The following is an 18435-nucleotide window of genomic DNA, read 5'->3' on the forward strand; positions in this document are numbered from 1 at the left end:
ATTCCTACACCTACCACTCTAAATCATAGAGGGCATATCAAACATTCCTTTACACAATCGATATTTCGGAACATAGAATATAAAGTTGCATGTTTGATCTATCGTATATTTTATTTGTGCCATAACCTTCAAGTTAGGTAAAATAAATTTTCGGAAGTGAATATGATCGAATAATTAATAAAAAATGGAAGAAACCGACGATTTGGAAGACAGTATAAAAATAAGTGCCAATGAATTATTGGCATTCCAAAGAGAGTTAAAACAGGAAAAAGAACTTCTTCAAAAGATATTAACAAAAATTGATGATCAAGTACACAGATTACAGGTAAATATGATATTTAAAATTGTTTTTTTCATTTGTTTTAATATAAAAACTATTTTATATATAATATAAAATATTTAGGTGGAACAACTTCATTTATTGGGCTTAATGAACAAATCATTAAAAGGCACAACAGAAAATTCCTCCTCATATGAACCTGAAAATGATATTCAACAAGACTCTACGAACAAATCATTAGATTTGTCTGTAGCATCAGCCTTTAAACATTTTGAAGAAGAAATTGAAGATGAAGATGATATTTAGAACGAATAATTTTTGTAACTTAAAAATATTAAAAACTATACATTTTATACATATTGTTATTAATAATTTTGTCAGTTTGATAAATTTGTTTACAACTGAAAAATATATTAATTAATTTTATAAATATACTTCATATTAATAAATTTCTATGTCTTAATACATTTTACCTTATTAACAATTAAATAAAAGTACAAATACAGCGTTAAATAAAAACCAAACTATTATTATTTCTTAAATCAAGGAGTTGAAGAATTGTCTATACAAATTTTATGTACTGGCAATGATAGCTTTCAACTACTATCGTTTCAGAGAATATGAAACATTTGTACTTAATTAGTGGTGTGTAATTTAAAATGTCTAAATATTTATATGCTTTACGATGGATGACCTTGTTGTCTTAAAGGATTTGCATCTTCAGTAAATGATGGTGGCTTGAATTGTTCTGCAGAGAGACGAGTAATAAATATTCCTACACCTTCTATTAAAGCCAATAATACTCCTCCAATAATTGCACTACCAGCCATGGCTGGTAAACCATTTCTTGCTGCTAATATTCCACCTGTGGCTGCTCCACTAATAATGGAATTCCATGGATCTTCTTTTTTTCTAAGATGAACCAATGTGCAGTCTATAGTGGAAAACATACCACCCCATAGTGCAAAGTTTCCAGCAATAATAGGAGACTTTTGCTTAATAGCTGTAAGACTTCCTAAAACTCTTTTGTTTATTCCACTGGGTGCATTACGAAAACCTTTAATAGTTTGAAATACTGCTCCCCCAATGGCACCCATGGTAAATGCACCACCACAGTCATCTATTATACGCCATGGGCATGGTTCTCTTGCGTATTCTTCCATTCCTCAATTGATACTCTATAAAAGAAATATTTCTTAATATTTAAAATCATAAAATAATTATTAATAACAATAATAAAGTTATTATTATTTTATTGTTTATATATATATATTATTATATATATAAAATAATTGATATGATATAATAAATTATATATATTACGAAAATATAATTAGAAAAAGAAATATTTAACAATTAATAAAAAGTGACTGTAAATATTTAATCTACGTGCATATTAAATTTTTTGATTCAATATAAAGTGCAATAAAGATGCTTATTAAAAATAACCTTCAACTACATAGTTTATTATAATTTTTATTCTGATAGTAATGTTTCTTTAACACTCTATTCACATTTATTTTGTTCATATAAATATGTTACGTAAAAATAATGTATTTACATGTACCTATATAACGCATAAAAAGAAATATAAGCAAAATAATGTATGGCATAAATGAGGTTATGTGATTAATTTTCGTGGATACTAAAATAACATGTGTATAACAATTTGAAATATTGGTATACGTTCTTTAAAAATCTTATTCTCGTTACAAATATAAAAATTCTTTACGTATTTACCATAAAATTCGTTTCAAAATTTCTGCTACCGAGGAAGAAAATGCCTCGAGCACGACACTGTGGTGAATGTAACTACGTTAATGAATTTTCATACAAATAAAAGTTTTTTATAATTACACAAAAGTAAAGAGATATTTTACAATTCGATGCAATTAATAATTTTTTAAAAAATGATTCAAATGTTTTTTATGATTATTTCATAAAATCATTTCATTTTTGCACTTTTCATGATTATACTTGAGTTCATTTGTAGAAACGATGTTTTAATTCCGATTCACATTGCGTAAAATATATATAATATATTTCGAAATAAAATTATGTACAAACAGATTCTAATACGTATATATACGTATATATTTCGTCATAAGTAATCACATAATCGATAATATAATTCGAACGAATAATGATCAATAACAAGTTTTATGTACTCGATTTAAATATAATGCGGCTTATAGTTTGTTATGCATACTAGACTGGCACACGTTTAAATGATAGTTTAAAATAGAATCAAGCGGACAATGTCCAAAAATAAATCATACTTTCTGTTATATAGTCCTGGATATCCAGTCGTTTTTGCGTGATAGAAACTTTCATTATTCAAAGAAAACATCAATTTTAAGACTTAATCCATTGTATCTTACCTCTTTTGGTAATTAAAAAATTGATATTATTAACGTACCTCAAGATTCATAACTACGAATTCAAATACTAGAATTAAATTTAAATAAAAAAATTTATACGTAAAAATTCCGATCGCGCGCACGCCCTAAACAATCAAACCATAAAAATGAAATATGTATATATATATTTTTTATAATATTATTTTGTGCATAAAAAAAAATTGTTCGGCCAGTAATTTAGATAACAATGAACACAGTGAAAATATATCAGAAACGAATTCGTTTTTCCTCTGTTTTACATGCTACGTGTGCATATGTATAAAAGTGACGTTTCTTGCAGATAAAAATGTCAGACAACAAGACGCTCAAATCAGTAACCGATCAACACTCCTATCTATCTGAATCGGCAACATCCATAACAGATAATGTAAAAAACGAAACTGAGATCGAAAATTCAGTCTCGTTAACAGAAGAACAAGATGCATCGATGCAAAATACGGAGTGTAAGATGTTGTATAACACAAAGAGTGAGCTTTCAGAAATGCCTATTAAAGAAATAAATCAGACTGTCGTTGAAGATGTAGAAGTAGCTTATGAAACCTCGCTTGCAGAAAAAGAAGCGAAAGATAACGTAACAATCGTGAAGCAAAATGAGCAATCGGTAAAGTAAAAATGTATATGAATTAAAATAAAGTAAAATACTTGAAATAATTTTATTATTTCCCGATTATTAATTTTATTTTCAATTTAATTTTTTCCAGCCAAATATTCAACAAACGTCCATAGGCGCAGGAGACACTTGCTTCGCTTTCTCGCCAAGACAAAATGAAAACGACGATGCTCAGAAGATAGAAGAGAAAACGTTATTTACTTCAGAGATCGAACAGATTAAATTGGAGGATGAGCAGAGCACGACTGAAAATGAACTCACGATATTGAAATTGAAAGACGAAGTTTCGGTATGAATAAAAAAGATCGATCGATGCTGGTCTAAATCTTTTAAATGAATAAGTAATTGTAATAAATTTATAATTTTCCAGAAAGTTTCTATCGAACGAGATTCTTATCAAAAACAATTGGAAAGCACGGAGAAAAAGCTAACCGAATTGCAATCGTCCTACGATACCCTGATGAAGGGTGAAGGTAACGAGGTGATGCTTCGTCGGATGGTAGACCAGTTGAAAGGCAAACTTATTCAGACCTCGTTGCAATTAGAGGATCGTATCCGTACTGTAGCTAATCAAGAGAAACAGATTAGCGCGTTGAACAGTCAAGTGGCTTCACTGAAAGAAGTAGAATCTCTCACTAGAAGTCTGTTGCAAATTCGTAACATGGAAGTAAAACACTTGCAGGTAATGGATATGAGATATAGGAACGGAATGACTATCATTTTTAAACTAATTGTATTTGATCGTATGAACGTTTAAAATTCTTTGGAGAAGGAGAAAAAGAAATTAATTTAATTTTTGTGCAATGATATAGGCGGAAGTGGATGATATGGAGGCTCGAATTTCAGAGGAAAGAGAACGATACAATACGATGATTAGTAAAATGGATGCTGCGGTGAAATTGAATGCGGATTTAAAGAAAGAATACGAGACGCAACTTTGTTTATTCCGAGATTTACGAGAAAAATACGAGGAAAAGGTTTCATTGTTATCGGAAGAGAAACGGGCGCTTGAGGCTAACGTGCAAACAGATTCTAAATAAAAATGTGTTTTAAATTGTTTTATAATTAATACAATTTGTATAAAATTAATAATAAAAATAGATAAAAGATAATTTACATGTCCTTATTCCTTTTGACCAACTTTCTTTATTAAAAAAGGAACGAAGTTCTAAATATCAATATTTAACGTTTTAATAATTATTTCTTACAATGAAATTATTTTTACTACAATATATATAAAGTTACTATCACTTACCAACAGTTTCCGTGGTGTAGTGGTTATCACATCCGCCTAACACGCGGAAGGTCCTCAGTTCGATCCTGGGCGGAAACATTTATTTTTTATCTATAAAAATAAAAGAAATAAAATAATAATAATTAAATAAATTAGTAAAAAATTTAATTAAATAAAAAATATTTAATTATAGAACTTTTTTCAGATACTAATTAATTTTATATAATACTTAACAATAATACATGAAATACATGAATTAATATATTATTGAATTAATTATAAATTGTTTACATAAAAGTAAATTGAATTGTTGAGTAAATATATGTAAGAATTCATATATTAGAAAGAAGAAAAATCTTATATTTGCAAATCTTTATCGCAAATTCGCGGTAATTTCAATACTCACAAAGATACAACTAACAATAAGTACATACATGTTTGATATATTTCAATTAAAAAATGTACTTTAATCTATAAAATGATTATAATAGTTTCTATTCGACTAACTTTTAAAAAAATGTTACAAAACAAATTAACCTGTTAATCGAGTAAAAAACGAAGATAACTTGTCATTTGATTTGTCAATTTTTAACTCTTTTACAGCTCGGAACATATATTATATGCGAAAAATACCACAATCGATTTGATATATATATTTTCACAAAGAAATTTATAAAATTATTTTCATGAATAATTTTTTTATTAATTATTAATGATTCGATATGCTGATATAGCAAAAAAATTTACACTTATATCTGCTGATTTTTAATTTTTTAATACACATTTTATTAGAGACTTGATTAAAATTAATTTGCCAATTCTACATACTACAAAAAGTTTTTGATTAAGTATCAACCTGATGGACAGTTTAATTTCTATAACAATAAAAAATTACTCAAAAAGAATACAACTCAAAGGAATACAATAATAATAAAAAATATCACACTTGAAGATGATTTATTAACATACTGACTAACTCAGAAAGATAAATAAGGAAGAAAAAGAACATAAAAAATATTAAATGTTATGATAAACGGTGATTCCCAAATGATTATTGGCAAGCCTTGAACTTCTATGTAAATAAAGATTAACACATCAAAAAGTATGTATAAATACCGTAGAAATCGCTATGTTCAGTATCAGTATCTCTTCATCCATAGAATTAGTGTGGCTTGAATAACTATTGGTAAGAAATAATTATTTTCTTAAGAAACACATTGAAAAATATACAAGCTATGATTTAAATAAAAATCATTTATTCTGTACGATTAATTGTTAAAAAACGATTTCATTATTTATTTTCTTCTCTTTTGTTTTTATCCAGATAATCATGAAGAATTTTGCCTTAGCAATTCTTGTTATTACCTTTATAGTCGCGGTATTTGGGAATGTCAACCCAGATCCGCCTCCTCAACCTGCGGTAAGATCAAAGACATATGTTTGAAAAAAAATTATTTATAATTTGATAATTATCGAATATATTATAATTCAAACAGATTTAATTTAATTACGAGATAAAAAATTCTTTTTATTCTAACATAAATATAACAAATATTTAAATATTTAAATATTTTAATATATAGCGTATTCGTCGTGAAGCTGAACCGGAAGCTGAACCTGGCAATAATCGGCCAGTATATATTCCACAACCAAGACCCCCTCATCCGGTAAATATTTAAATATAAACTATGTTACAAATATCATGATTTTTAACGTTAAATTTTTATCTATAGCGTCTACGCCGTGAAGCTGAACCGGAAGCTGAACCCGGCAATAATCGACCAGTATATATTCCACAACCAAGACCCCCTCATCCGGTAAATATTTAAATATAAACTATGTTACAAATATCATGATTTTTAACGTTAAATTTTTATCTATAGCGTCTACGCCGTGAAGCTGAACCGGAAGCTGAACCCGGCAATAATCGACCAGTATATATTCCACAACCAAGACCCCCTCATCCGGTAAATATTTAAATATAAACTATGTTACAAATATCATGATTTTTAACGTTAAATTTTTATCTATAGCGTCTACGCCGTGAAGCTGAACCGGAAGCTGAACCCGGCAATAATCGACCAGTATATATTCCACAACCAAGACCCCCTCATCCGGTAAATATTTAAATATAAACTATGTTACAAATATGATTTTTAACGTTAAATTTTTATCTGTAGCGTCTACGCCGTGAAGCTGAACCGGAAGCTGAACCCGGCAATAATCGACCAGTATATATTCCACAACCAAGACCACCTCATCCAGTAAATATTTAAATATAAACTATGTTATAAATATCATAATTTTTAACATTAAATTTTGTAATTTTTATTTATAGCGTCTCCGCCGTGAAGCAGAACCGGAAGCTGAACCCGGCAATAATCGACCAGTATATATTCCACAACCAAGACCACCTCATCCGGTAAATATTTAAATATAAATTACATTGCATTACATTTAAATTATTAAATATAAATTCAATAACATGACAATATTTTTTATCAAATTTTATTTTGATTTCCTATTAAAAATTATGAATATTATATGTATTTAATCTTATTTTTTAGCGAATCTAATTTATGAAGAATATGAAGCTTTCATGTGAAGAAGTTCACATGAAATATCAAATTTAATAAAATATTTTTAATCAATTCATTGTAAAATATTGTACTTAATGCTAATTTTAAAATAAATTTGATTTTATTATAATAAAATCTATAAAATTTTATATTTATCAATCCTTATTCATATGCATATAAAAATTATCAATATATGTATATACAAGAATAAATATATTACTTTTATATCAAATAATGTTTTTATACAAATTACAATTATTATATTATACAAGCTTATTCTAACAAAACAACGACAGGTGCATCATCATCAGTTTCTTCTTGCAAATTAGAAAAATCCCATAAGAATTTTGTTGATAATCGTTCACTAAATCTTTTTGTGTAAGATTTCAGACGTCCATCTAATTCAGAATTGATTTCAATATTCGCAAATAGTTTACGTAAATTATGATAAATAAAATTATTATTAGCTACAATATCACAAAGTATATCTTCAGGTACATGCATTAATTGAATCTCTATTGCCTTCATAAATTCAACATAAATAGCGCGACGTTGTGAAATTGCACAATCAGCATCACAAATGAGGGAGACAAGTTTTTTCCAATGTTCAAAGGCATCAAGACTTTGTCCAACAAGAAAGCAGACAAATGTCAATTGTATTTCACCAATTATCTCTATAGGACTAGAAAAATATTATTAAATATGATAAAATATAAATATCTAATCAAATATTTAACCAGTTGCTTACAGTGTTAAATCATTAAGAATAATATCCAATACATAACTTGAATCCAAAGAATATTTTGTAATTTCAGTTGGTGATGCTCCATCTGGATATTGTTTGTTAGGTATTTTAGAAAGTCGAAGTTCTGTACCAGGTTTAGGTTTCATATCAGGAAGAAGTTCATCTTCTTTTTCTTCTACAGTAATTCCACTCCTTCTTTTTTTTGGTTTTGATTCTCCACCTCTTGGCCTTGTAGCATCAGAACAATATTCTAATTCTAAAGCTGATCTTACAAAGCTAAAATAAAATTTATTAACAAAAAAATAAATATAATAATATTAATAATTAATATTTACAATTAACTTATAAAATTAACATACCCACATATAGGTGAGCAACGTTCTACAAGAGAAGGAGTAATATGATTTGTTAAATCTTTCCACTGCTTCCATATATCATAAGGATAACATCCTAGAAATTTATCTAAATCTTTCATATTCTTCTTTAATCTTTCAACTGTCTCTTGTTCTACAACTTTAAATAAAAAATAAAATTTTATTAGTAAAAAAAAATCTTATTTTTTTCATGCTTTTTAATGCTGATTATATTACATTAAGAACTATCATCATACTTTCTGAACTCAAATCTTCTTCTGTTGTGTCCCAATGTTTAACTAAAAATTCAGATTTCTTAAATGTATGAAAAAAACCAACTTTTGGTTTTGCTTCTCCAAATTCATCTATAGCACTTTAAAAATAAATGTATGAATAAGACATATAAATACTATGAAAAAGAAAAATAACAAAAAACTGTAACAAACTTACCTGTAATGGATATAATGAAAGCCTGGTGGAATCATTTTAATACCTTTAAATTTATCTGCTGTGTTCCACGATTTTAAATCTATTCCAAATTCTGTGCCACTAGGTACATTTAATGTAACTAACGTAGCACCTTCAAAAAAAAGTCTTTGTGCCAAAGTTTGATCCATTTCTATTCCTTCACTTCCCATGATTGGTTATTAAATTATAAAATTCGATTTATGATTATTAAAACTATAAACCGAATCTGTTTTTTTACATATATAAACTTTATATGAGTATATATCTAAAATAATGATTTAATATTTTTTTCATTTGATAATTACAACAGTTTCACAAAATTGTATAAAACACAGATACAGAAATATTATAGCCATCTAATGGTGAATAAATGAAATTAATTAATAAAAATAACATTAGAAAAATATAATTTTCACAATTTTTTAAATTTTAAAAATTTAAATTAAAGCTTAGATTTTTAAAAATTTTGAGTTAAAAAATCGAGATTAATTATGTCTAATCTAAATATTTTCTTTAATAACTTAATTGACTTTTTCAGAAAGAAAATTTTTCAGAAAGAATATTGTGGTGTCATCTAACGGTGAGCAGATTAAACTAATTATCATATAAAATAAAAAATTATGAATTCTAAATTTCTACGCAGAATTTAACTTTTAAGAACTTAAATTAAAATTAAAATTTTCAAAAATAATTTAATTAATCATAGTTCAATATTCTCTCTTTATCTATAATATAAATTCTTAAATTATAAAAATATATTAAACATTTTAATTTTTTATATGAATATTTCAAAACATGATAAAAAAATGTTATTTAAAGTTAGGTCTATTCTATACTTCATTTGTAATATCAGTTTTATAGTGAATCTAGGGATTCTAACCGTTACTGTAAACATTAAAGCGAGTGCCGGATAAACGTGTTTTTGATCGGCATTCAAAAATATAAAAAAATCTAAAACAATACTGATTGTCATTTTAATTAATATGGATAATAATCTTCCAGATTTAAAAGTAAATGAAACTGCCAAAGTGAGTATTTTATTCTTAAAAGTTTTTTCTTTAAATTAACATTTAATAGTACTAAGTATTTAGGTTAATTTAAGGTTATATATACATCTATAAATTTAATATTATGTTTTATTTAAAAAAAATTTAATATAAATTGAAAATTTATATTTATATTTTAACTATAAATTAATTCTAAACTATAAATTAAATATTTTTCAAAGAGATTTTTTATTTATTATTATTCTATTTCCAAATTTTTTAGGTTTTAGTCATAAATATTTATTCTATTGCAGGAAGGCATATCTGATTTAGACAAATTAACACAATCATATTTATTGTTAAAAAAAAGAATATCTGGAACTCAGTAAGTTATTCATTTTAAATTTTTCTTTCATATACAATACTTATTTCAACTATCTTCTTGATTAATTTATTTATTTTTAGTGAATTAATTAAAAGATATAATGATAAGTTAAAAGAATGTGATAGATTAAAGCAAGAGGTAGATACATTAAATAAACAAACAAAAGAAGTGACATGTAATTATAATTCTAGTTTAGCAAAAATTATTAAATTAGAACTTGTAAGTAGAAAGATATATATATATATTTATAAAATGTTTTTTTTCTGAATAATGTTGTCATTACTTAGAATTATTAATATTTAATTTACAGCAAAATACAGAGTATAAGAAAAACATTGAAACTTTAAGTACACAAGTAAATGATCATAATATAAAAACATCAGCTGATCAACAATATATACAACAATTAATCTGTAAAATAAAAGATATAGAAGAAAATCAGAATGACAAAATAATGCAATATGACTTAGAAAAATCTTCACTTCAAGGTATGTTATAATACAAAATTAAATATTTTTTTAGAAAAAAAAAAAATTTATTTTTTTTTTTGTAGTAAGAATCAAAGAATTGGAACAGGAATTAAAAACTGTTAAAAAATCATACGATATGAAAATGAAGAAAATAGAAAAGAAATTATCTACAGAATGTGAAAATAGTAAGTTAAATAAAATTATAAATTTAATAATTAATATGATAAATGATAATATTAATAATATTTTTATGATATAATCTGATTTCTTGTTATAGAAACAAAATTAAAAGATATTGGAATCAATACAACATTGACTAAAGATACAATAATACAAAAACCAGAAGTCACTGAAAAATCTGTATTAACCGATGAATTTTATAATGTCAAAAGTGATTTATATCCTGTATTTTGTAGCAATTGCGAAATTCTATTAGAACCGCCTCCCCTTGAGAAAATATGTAAAATTATGAGTAATTCATGCCCAAAATTGATTGAAAAAATCTCATCTCCACCAAAAAGATCTATATCTCCTATAGAAATAGGTAAGATATTAAATTATTTAATATGTAATGATGGATTTATAATATTTTTATATTTATATACTTTTAGATATAAATAATGAACAATGTAAAACAGAAAATTTACCAATATTGTCAGATACTTCTTCTTCACATTCACAAAATCAGAATAGTCATATAAATTTTAATTCTACAAATCTATTACCTCCTCATGCAGTTTCATTAAATCACACAGATTATTGTAATACTTTTTCTCCGACATCGAATTTAATGAATCAAAGTACTCGTTATATTGAATCGAAATCAATTAATTCTTTATCATTAACAAATTCAAATACAACTAATAATAATACTCCTTGTGCAAATATTATGACAACAGAATCTTCTTTGGCGATTATTTCCTCATTACAAAAAAGGATTGATACATTAGAAAAGAAAGTAAAAAGAAAATTGAATAAAAAAAAATCTGATCAGAGTAATAATTGTTGCCATAACCATTATCCAAATACTTTGTCCATGTATGATATAAATAATTCCATGCAATTTAATTTCATTGAATTATGGAAGAAAATGATTGAATTTTCTGAAAAGAAAAGAAAAAACATTGATATGCACAAGACATTGAAAAAATATAAATTATCTCAATTAAAACGTAAAAGATTGCAAAGTACATCTACCAATTCTTGGAAAGTTGAATCAATTGGAAAAAAAATTGAACAAAGTCCCGTTCGGAAAAAATCTAAAAAATGTAAATATCGATATTCTTCACTTTTTAATAAATCGGACAACTCGTTAAATAGAACTAAAGATTCAGAAAAATCAAATAGCGAATCTGATGCAGACTTTGGTGAATTTAACGATTCTATTAACAATAAAACAAATATTAATTCGGAATGTGAAAGTATATCACATATAGAAAGTTCTAGTTCATTATCGAATTCTAATAATACAGATATAAATGAAGTTGAAATAGAAACTGTACAAAATACAGTTGAATGTAGCAAATCAGTAGGAGGTGAAACTGATTCAGGAATATTATCGGATTCTATTGAATCTAGTAAATTAATACAACTTGAAGCGGATACTGAAATATATTCGGAATTAATAGAACAGAAAAATCTGACAGAAATGAAATCTTCCATAGAAAATGCATCAGATTCTATTAGAGATATTAAACTTACAAATGAATCTTCAATAAAAACAGTATCCCATATAGTAAAATTTATCGAACCAATTGAAAAAACTAATACTTTAGATATCTCGTCACAATTCGAAGAAAATACCCAAAAAATTGAACATACAAATATATCAAAAACATCGCAATGTGAAGAATTTGTGGCTCAAATTGAAATAAATAATTCTGATACACAATTAGCGAGGAAAAGAAAAATAAATAATTTTCGTGAAATAAAAAAAATCAGTAATCGTCAAAAATTGTTGAAAAAATTAAGAAATTTAAAAAAGCGCAATAAAGTCATGAATCCATGTCAATTGTTGACGTCAGAACATCGAGATTTGGATAATTATGAAAATTCTAATATATCCCAAAAAAAAGATTCTAATATCGAGATAATTAAAGAAGATGATTACATACCTAAAAAGAAATCTCGTATTGCACACATACCTAAAATTGAACATGAAAAACTAAATGATACTTTACAGTTTAAAAAACAATTAATAAAAGATAAAACAAACAGTACTAATTCAAACAAGGTAAAGGAAGATAACAATAAATTACAGGAAATTGATAGTAATAAGATAGAACAATCTCAAATAATAATTTCAAGTATACATTCTAAAAATACACAAAATACAGAAGATAATTCTATACTTGCTCCTACAATAGTAATTTCTGACATTAAAAATTCATTAGATAATATAGATGATAAGAATTCATTCAAAACAAATATGAATAATTGTGATCAATCTGATATTGTATTCAATAATATTGATTATAATTTGAAAGAAACAATTGAACCGAATGAGATAAAGACTGAATCAAGTAAATATAATGAACATAAATATGAAAATAATTCTTTAAATATAAAAGAAATCAACAAAATGGATAATATAAATGAAAAAGAATTATTAAATTCTAATAATAAGTCTTCCACTGAAATTTTAGAAATAAATTATGTAAATGAAAATTTAAAAACTAAAGAAATATCTAGTAATGTCTTTGAAAAGGAAGAAGATTTTAGTATAGAACATAAAGTGAAAATACATGGTCCACTTACACATTTGAAAGAATATATTGATGAAAATAAATGTAAAAATAAAAAGAGTAAAAATGATTATAAAAAACTTGTACATGTTTTTTTAATAACAGGTAAAATTATTTCCATCAATTGATCATTAAAAAAATATAAAATCATCGAAAATATGTTTTATTTATTTTAGATAAATTCGTGAGGAAACAGTTGCAAAGGCTTATAGATAGTGATTGGCATAATTCCATACATTGGGACGTAATTGAAAAATTGAAATCTACTTGTAGCGATCGTATTATAGCAAAGTTAGTTATATTAACAATTAATTTTTAACATGAATAATTATCAATATATAACATATATATATATATATATATATATATATATATATATAACATATATATATAAAATGTGATTTCAGAGGAATTATAGATTTCCTAAGTATAGAACAAGAATGTAATATAAGTTTAGATAAAAATCATACACCACCTGCACCATTAATGACAAAATCACAACAAAGGATATCAGCATTATTAGTTGATTTAGAAAAGTCAAAATGCATGGCATTTTCATTCGTTCAGGCTGGAATAGAGTATAAACTTTTCAGACTTAATCAATCAATAGAGGTTTAACTTTTTCTCTATTATTTTAAAATTATATAAAATTAGAGAATATAATTAATTAATTTTATATAATTATTTTTAATTTATATAATTAATTTCATATTTAGAGATATGCTGTAGAATCTCTCGCTAGAATGTATACAATTTTAGCGCGAATTAAAAAAGATCGAGAAAAAATAAGAATATTTTGTTGTGATGCTTTATATTGTTTGGGACTTAATGCGATAATTATTTTATACACGGTATTTACTTGTTGGCCAGAAGTATTTCGACAGAATAATGACATAAATACTGGTGCGTATAACTTTCTAAATAATTTTAGAATTAAATTTTTTATACGATATTTTCTAATCTGTTATTAGAATTATTACCAAAATGTATAGCACATCTAATCTTGATACAACAAGGTAAAGATTTTCCTAAACTCAATGCCTTAAAAAACTTGGTATCAGTATTTTATAAATATCAAATGACGTTATCTCAAGATCTACTCAAAGAACTTCTAACGGCATTTCAAAGTGAGTAACAATTACAATATTTTTAATTTGTTATTTAAATAACTATTTGATTTGTAGAAAAATGTTATGGTGAAATAGAAACCGCAATTATACTCCTTGCAAAAAGAGAAGGAACTGCATGGACGTACAAATATATTATCAAAGGTGCATTGTTATCAATGATAATTAATAATAAATTTCCTAGTGCGTATCGAGCATTTTGTTTACTAGGTAAGTATTCTATATCAAATTTAACAATTTCATTAATTTAATTAATTATAATTCAATATTTAAATTATAATTTTTAAATTAATATTATAAAATTTGTAATTACAGGTAATCTCATGCGTGTATTTCCAATAGAAGATAAAGATAATTCAGTTGGTGAAATTGTAGAACAGTTGTGTGATTTAATTAATTCTGGTGAAGGTATGTTTTTATTACCTATTTTATTTATATTTAAAATATAATATTAAATTGTTACTTATTTAATTAGGATCGGATGAACAAAAAGAAGGAGTTGTATCGGCATTATTAAGCTTGGTGAGACATAAATTTGAAGAAGTGACGCAGAATACGTTAAAATGGAATTCATTTGCACCATTGCATGATCGAACGATAGAACAGATCAAAGGATTATTTAATATGCGCGATATAGATTTCTGGAAGTCTTATTTAAAAAAAAACAAATTATTAGTGAATTCTTAGAAAATGAGAAAAATTTAAAGCATAATTTTTTAATGAATAATGGAAATCGTGTGATATTCATTGTAAGATAGCTTTTATTAATTAAAATTTTGTTTTTTTGTTATTTTTCAATATGTTAAAAATTTTCCTTTAATATTTATATTATGTTAATTTTGAATATCTTTGGATTTTTGTTCGTTAATCAAAACTTAATATTAATCGTGGCAATAATCATTAATTTTCTCTTATTTTTTTTCTAATTTTTTTTTTTTTACATTAATTTAAAAATAATGCGAAAACAATCTTTTTCTTGTTATTTCTATTTATTTAATTTAAATTTTATCGTAACAAATTGACTCTAATTTTAATGCGTAGTTCCTTCTTTTTTATTCTCTAAAGTGTACAGTATACTATATGCGTAATTTTTTTTAAAATATTATTGTATTATGTATGTATATATCACAAACGTCAAATAGAGGAGCATTAGGCTCAAATTAATAACATAATTTTGATAAACCAAAGAAGCAATTTCATACGCGAAATATGCAAGCTTCCGCAATATCACTTGTGAAACGTTTCATTTATATTTAAGCTTCTGTGTAAATGTTTTTATTTTGACTTCTCAAAAAAAAAAAAAAAAATTAGAAACAAAAAGAAAAGATCGTTTTGTTATATCGTAAAATAAAAGATTGATTTTCTATGTTTTATGTTTTGAATAATAATTTCCTTATATTCTTTAAATAAAAATTTTAAATAGAATAAATTTCATTTATATAACATTAATATAATATCGTATTTTTTAAACAAAGAAAGATTAAATAAAAAATAAAATAAAATATTAAATATTTAATTTGGATATTTATAAAATAGTAGACTGTCAAACATCAATTTAGAATTTATTTATGTATACTAAGTAATAATTTATACAGCTTATAGATTTCTTATATGCAATTATTTCTTTAATGAAATTTTAAACTTTTTAAAAGATTCATTTTGTCAATTCTAAATGAATTTTGAATTCAAATATGATTTTTTGTTATTTTAACATAGGATGATAGCTAATTTTTATCATTTAAATATATATTGCATTGGAAGAATGCGATCAAAATTAAACTACTTACTTTCCACGACTTTTTAAATTCGAAAATTGCATAGTATCACTTAAGATTAATCAATTTTTTGAATAATTTATCATTAATACATTAATTTAAACACGAATTTAAATATACTTTTTGACGTGCACAAATTACTAATTCGTAACGATCGAATCTACGGTACCGGAAGTAATATGCAGTTAAATTTCAAAAATAATTTTTAAGTATATATTACATTTTTTTCGATGAAACTTTCAACTATGTTATATTTTAATATCTCTTTTTTTTCTTTCAATTCTTTTTTATTTATCTTTTAATATATAATAAGTGTTTTAAAGTTTTATAAAACTATATTTAGATACTTATTTTCCTCACGTATTGTCATCTAATCGTAAGGGAAAGGAACGCGGAGAACAGTGGCGCAACCTATGGGATATCGATCAAGAATGGCGGGAAAGTATTCAAAAAGGATGATGTAACATGAACATTATGATTTCGCTTAATTTATACTATTTAACCATTTCGGGAAACAAGATTACAAGTTTTTATTCCTCTTTCAATATAATAATAATCATAATAATAATAGATAATAATAAAAATAGATAATAATAGCAATAATAATAATAGAAATAATAATAATAATAATAATAATAGAAATAATAATAGCAATAATAATAATAATAATAATAATAATAGTAATAATCAACATATCGTAAGCTTCCATACGCAGAACACGCTAAGATAATACATGTACATGGTTTCTTTACAAAAATAATAACAATGTTTCGATGCAACATTGCGGATCCAGTGATCAATCTTTCTAGCTAAATGACACTTTAGCAACATTTTTATTTTTTTTATTTTTAATTTTTTTTTCCTTTGGATAGATAACTCTCATGTATTAATCCCCTTTATCATTTCGTTCATCATTCTCACCGTTCGAAATTTTTTTCCCCCTTCTTTTTTATAAAGAGGACACACGCACACGCGTTTCCGCGTACGGGCCACACCTTATCTCCTGCCAATTTTTCTCCCTTTCTCCCTTCCCCTCTCCTATCTCTATCTCTCTATTCTCTTTCCTCCTATTCATCTTTATAAATAAACTACCTTTATTTTGTCAGTTAATCGACATTGTCTTTGGTACATTTACAACGAACAGCATTATATCGCGACAGAAAGTACGGATTTGGTATGTCGGACGGGGTACCTACCATCCGCCGTCATATAAAAAAGCGCACGCAATTCACGAAAAAAAAAAAAAAAAAAAAAGGAATTAATAATGAAATCGAATTTCACTTGGAGATCTTTCGCGCTGTCCTCGGAGCGCGAAGATTTCCGTCCGGAAATTAAAACAAAAAGAAGAGAAATTAGGGAAAAAAAAAAAACGGAAAGAAAAAAAGAAAGGAAAAACAGAAAATTAAGAAGAAAAGCGAGACAAGCGTAAACAAGAGAGAAAAAAAAACAAAGGTAAGAATTGTTGAAAACGGGTTACAGCGGCCAAGAAGCGGAGAGACAGCCAAATTGTCGATCGGAATAATCGTCCTCTCCACTGCGAATTTCGCGATTCCAGTGTTCCTCGAGATCGATTCCGATTCGACCCGGCCAATGAAAATCTCAAACTAACTCCCGGGAGGATCTCTCTTCTAGGACGAGACCTCGGGACCGTTGCTCACCCGAAACGGAAATGGAAATTTCTTCCGAGTCTTTCAGCTGTTTTTCTTTCTCTTTCTCTCTTTCTCTTTCTCTTTTGTTTTCTTTTTTTTCCCCCTCCTCGACCGAATACAACGTATCCTTCTCGCGTCTGCTTTTTTCCTTCCTTCCCCCCTCCCCCTCCCCCTGCCCCTCCCCACCCTTCCCCCATTTTTCCCACTCTTCGTCTTGATCTTCGCGATACACGGCCACGGCGCTGTCTGATGTACTAAAATGCCACCACTGTCTACGCTTAAACGGTCGCTAATAAAGTAACCAAGCCCGAGTCATCGCTCTCGACTGCGACCGATTCCTTTTTTCCTTTTCTTCGTCTTCATTTTTTAATCTCTATCGACAAGATCGAAAAATCAAAAAATCAAAAAAAAAAAAACCTCGATCGATCGGTTGCATTTAAATTAAGATAGATTTAATAATAATAATAATAATAATAATAATAATAAAAGAAAAAAAAATAATACGAAGACGATCGGTGTCGCGGAGCAATCCACTCGGACGTGACGGAGTGATTAAGTTTTTAATAAGAAGCTGAAACACTCGTAATCTACCTATGAACATTTCCTCGAC

At 26.0% G+C, this 18435-nt stretch overlaps 6 protein-coding genes and 1 non-coding gene across 11 annotated transcripts; 5 read left to right on the forward strand and 2 right to left on the reverse strand.

The window, feature by feature from the left end:
* The first annotated feature begins 36 nt into the window (after positions 1–36).
* On the forward strand, positions 37–729 carry LOC108000467 (uncharacterized). The gene is made up of 2 exons (XM_017060817.3): positions 37–325; positions 404–729. Exons 1-2 carry the CDS (start codon positions 185–187, stop codon positions 584–586), a joined length of 324 nt encoding a protein of 107 aa, XP_016916306.1. The 5' UTR covers positions 37–184; the 3' UTR covers positions 587–729.
* LOC108000466 (mitochondrial import inner membrane translocase subunit Tim17-A) lies at positions 399–1443 on the reverse strand. The gene has a single exon (XM_017060816.3). The coding sequence runs from the start codon at positions 1441–1443 to the stop codon at positions 961–963; it is 483 nt and encodes a 160-aa protein (XP_016916305.1). The 3' UTR covers positions 399–960.
* Positions 1444–2529: 1086 nt separating this feature from the next.
* On the forward strand, positions 2530–4422 carry LOC108000465 (tropomyosin). The gene is made up of 5 exons (XM_017060814.3): positions 2530–2669; positions 2981–3301; positions 3402–3599; positions 3681–3992; positions 4123–4422. Exons 2-5 carry the CDS (start codon positions 2987–2989, stop codon positions 4348–4350), a joined length of 1053 nt encoding a protein of 350 aa, XP_016916303.1. The 5' UTR covers positions 2530–2669; positions 2981–2986; the 3' UTR covers positions 4351–4422.
* A 148-nt stretch (positions 4423–4570) lies between these two features.
* Trnav-aac (transfer RNA valine (anticodon AAC)) lies at positions 4571–4643 on the forward strand. The gene has a single exon. It is a non-coding gene; the product is annotated as a tRNA-Val (tRNA).
* Positions 4644–5619: 976 nt separating this feature from the next.
* On the forward strand, positions 5620–7258 carry LOC108000468 (apidaecins type 22). Of its 5 annotated transcripts, XM_062086591.1 has the most exons (9): positions 5620–5730; positions 5869–5964; positions 6128–6211; positions 6278–6361; positions 6428–6511; positions 6578–6661; positions 6725–6808; positions 6883–6966; positions 7112–7258. In XM_062086591.1, exons 2-9 carry the CDS (start codon positions 5875–5877, stop codon positions 7118–7120), a joined length of 603 nt encoding a protein of 200 aa, XP_061942575.1. In that variant the 5' UTR covers positions 5620–5730; positions 5869–5874; the 3' UTR covers positions 7121–7258. The 5 variants fall into 5 exon arrangements, with proteins under 5 accessions (XP_061942575.1, XP_061942573.1, XP_061942577.1 ...); XM_062086589.1 differs by having other exon boundaries at positions 6883–7258; XM_062086593.1 differs by lacking the exon at positions 6883–6966.
* Positions 7259–7319: 61 nt separating this feature from the next.
* Positions 7320–9280, reverse strand: LOC108000464 (protein AAR2 homolog). Its single transcript, XM_017060813.3, has 5 exons — positions 8672–9280; positions 8479–8594; positions 8228–8381; positions 7872–8144; positions 7320–7805 (listed from the first exon to the last, which is right to left on the reverse strand). The coding sequence occupies exons 1-5, from the start codon at positions 8857–8859 to the stop codon at positions 7397–7399; spliced, it is 1140 nt and encodes a 379-aa protein (XP_016916302.2). The 5' UTR covers positions 8860–9280; the 3' UTR covers positions 7320–7396.
* A 257-nt stretch (positions 9281–9537) lies between these two features.
* On the forward strand, positions 9538–15769 carry LOC108000512 (rootletin). Its single transcript, XM_017060887.3, has 14 exons — positions 9538–9717; positions 9990–10060; positions 10141–10279; positions 10371–10548; positions 10614–10715; positions 10808–11074; positions 11142–13379; positions 13451–13565; positions 13682–13886; positions 13991–14177; positions 14246–14401; positions 14459–14611; positions 14717–14809; positions 14877–15769. The coding sequence occupies exons 1-14, from the start codon at positions 9673–9675 to the stop codon at positions 15086–15088; spliced, it is 4161 nt and encodes a 1386-aa protein (XP_016916376.1). The 5' UTR covers positions 9538–9672; the 3' UTR covers positions 15089–15769.
* The last annotated feature ends 2666 nt before the right edge of the window (positions 15770–18435 follow it).

The sequence above is a fragment of the Apis cerana genome, linkage group LG16, assembly GCF_029169275.1.
Source record: "Apis cerana isolate GH-2021 linkage group LG16, AcerK_1.0, whole genome shotgun sequence".
Classification (NCBI taxonomy): domain Eukaryota; kingdom Metazoa; phylum Arthropoda; class Insecta; order Hymenoptera; family Apidae; genus Apis; species Apis cerana.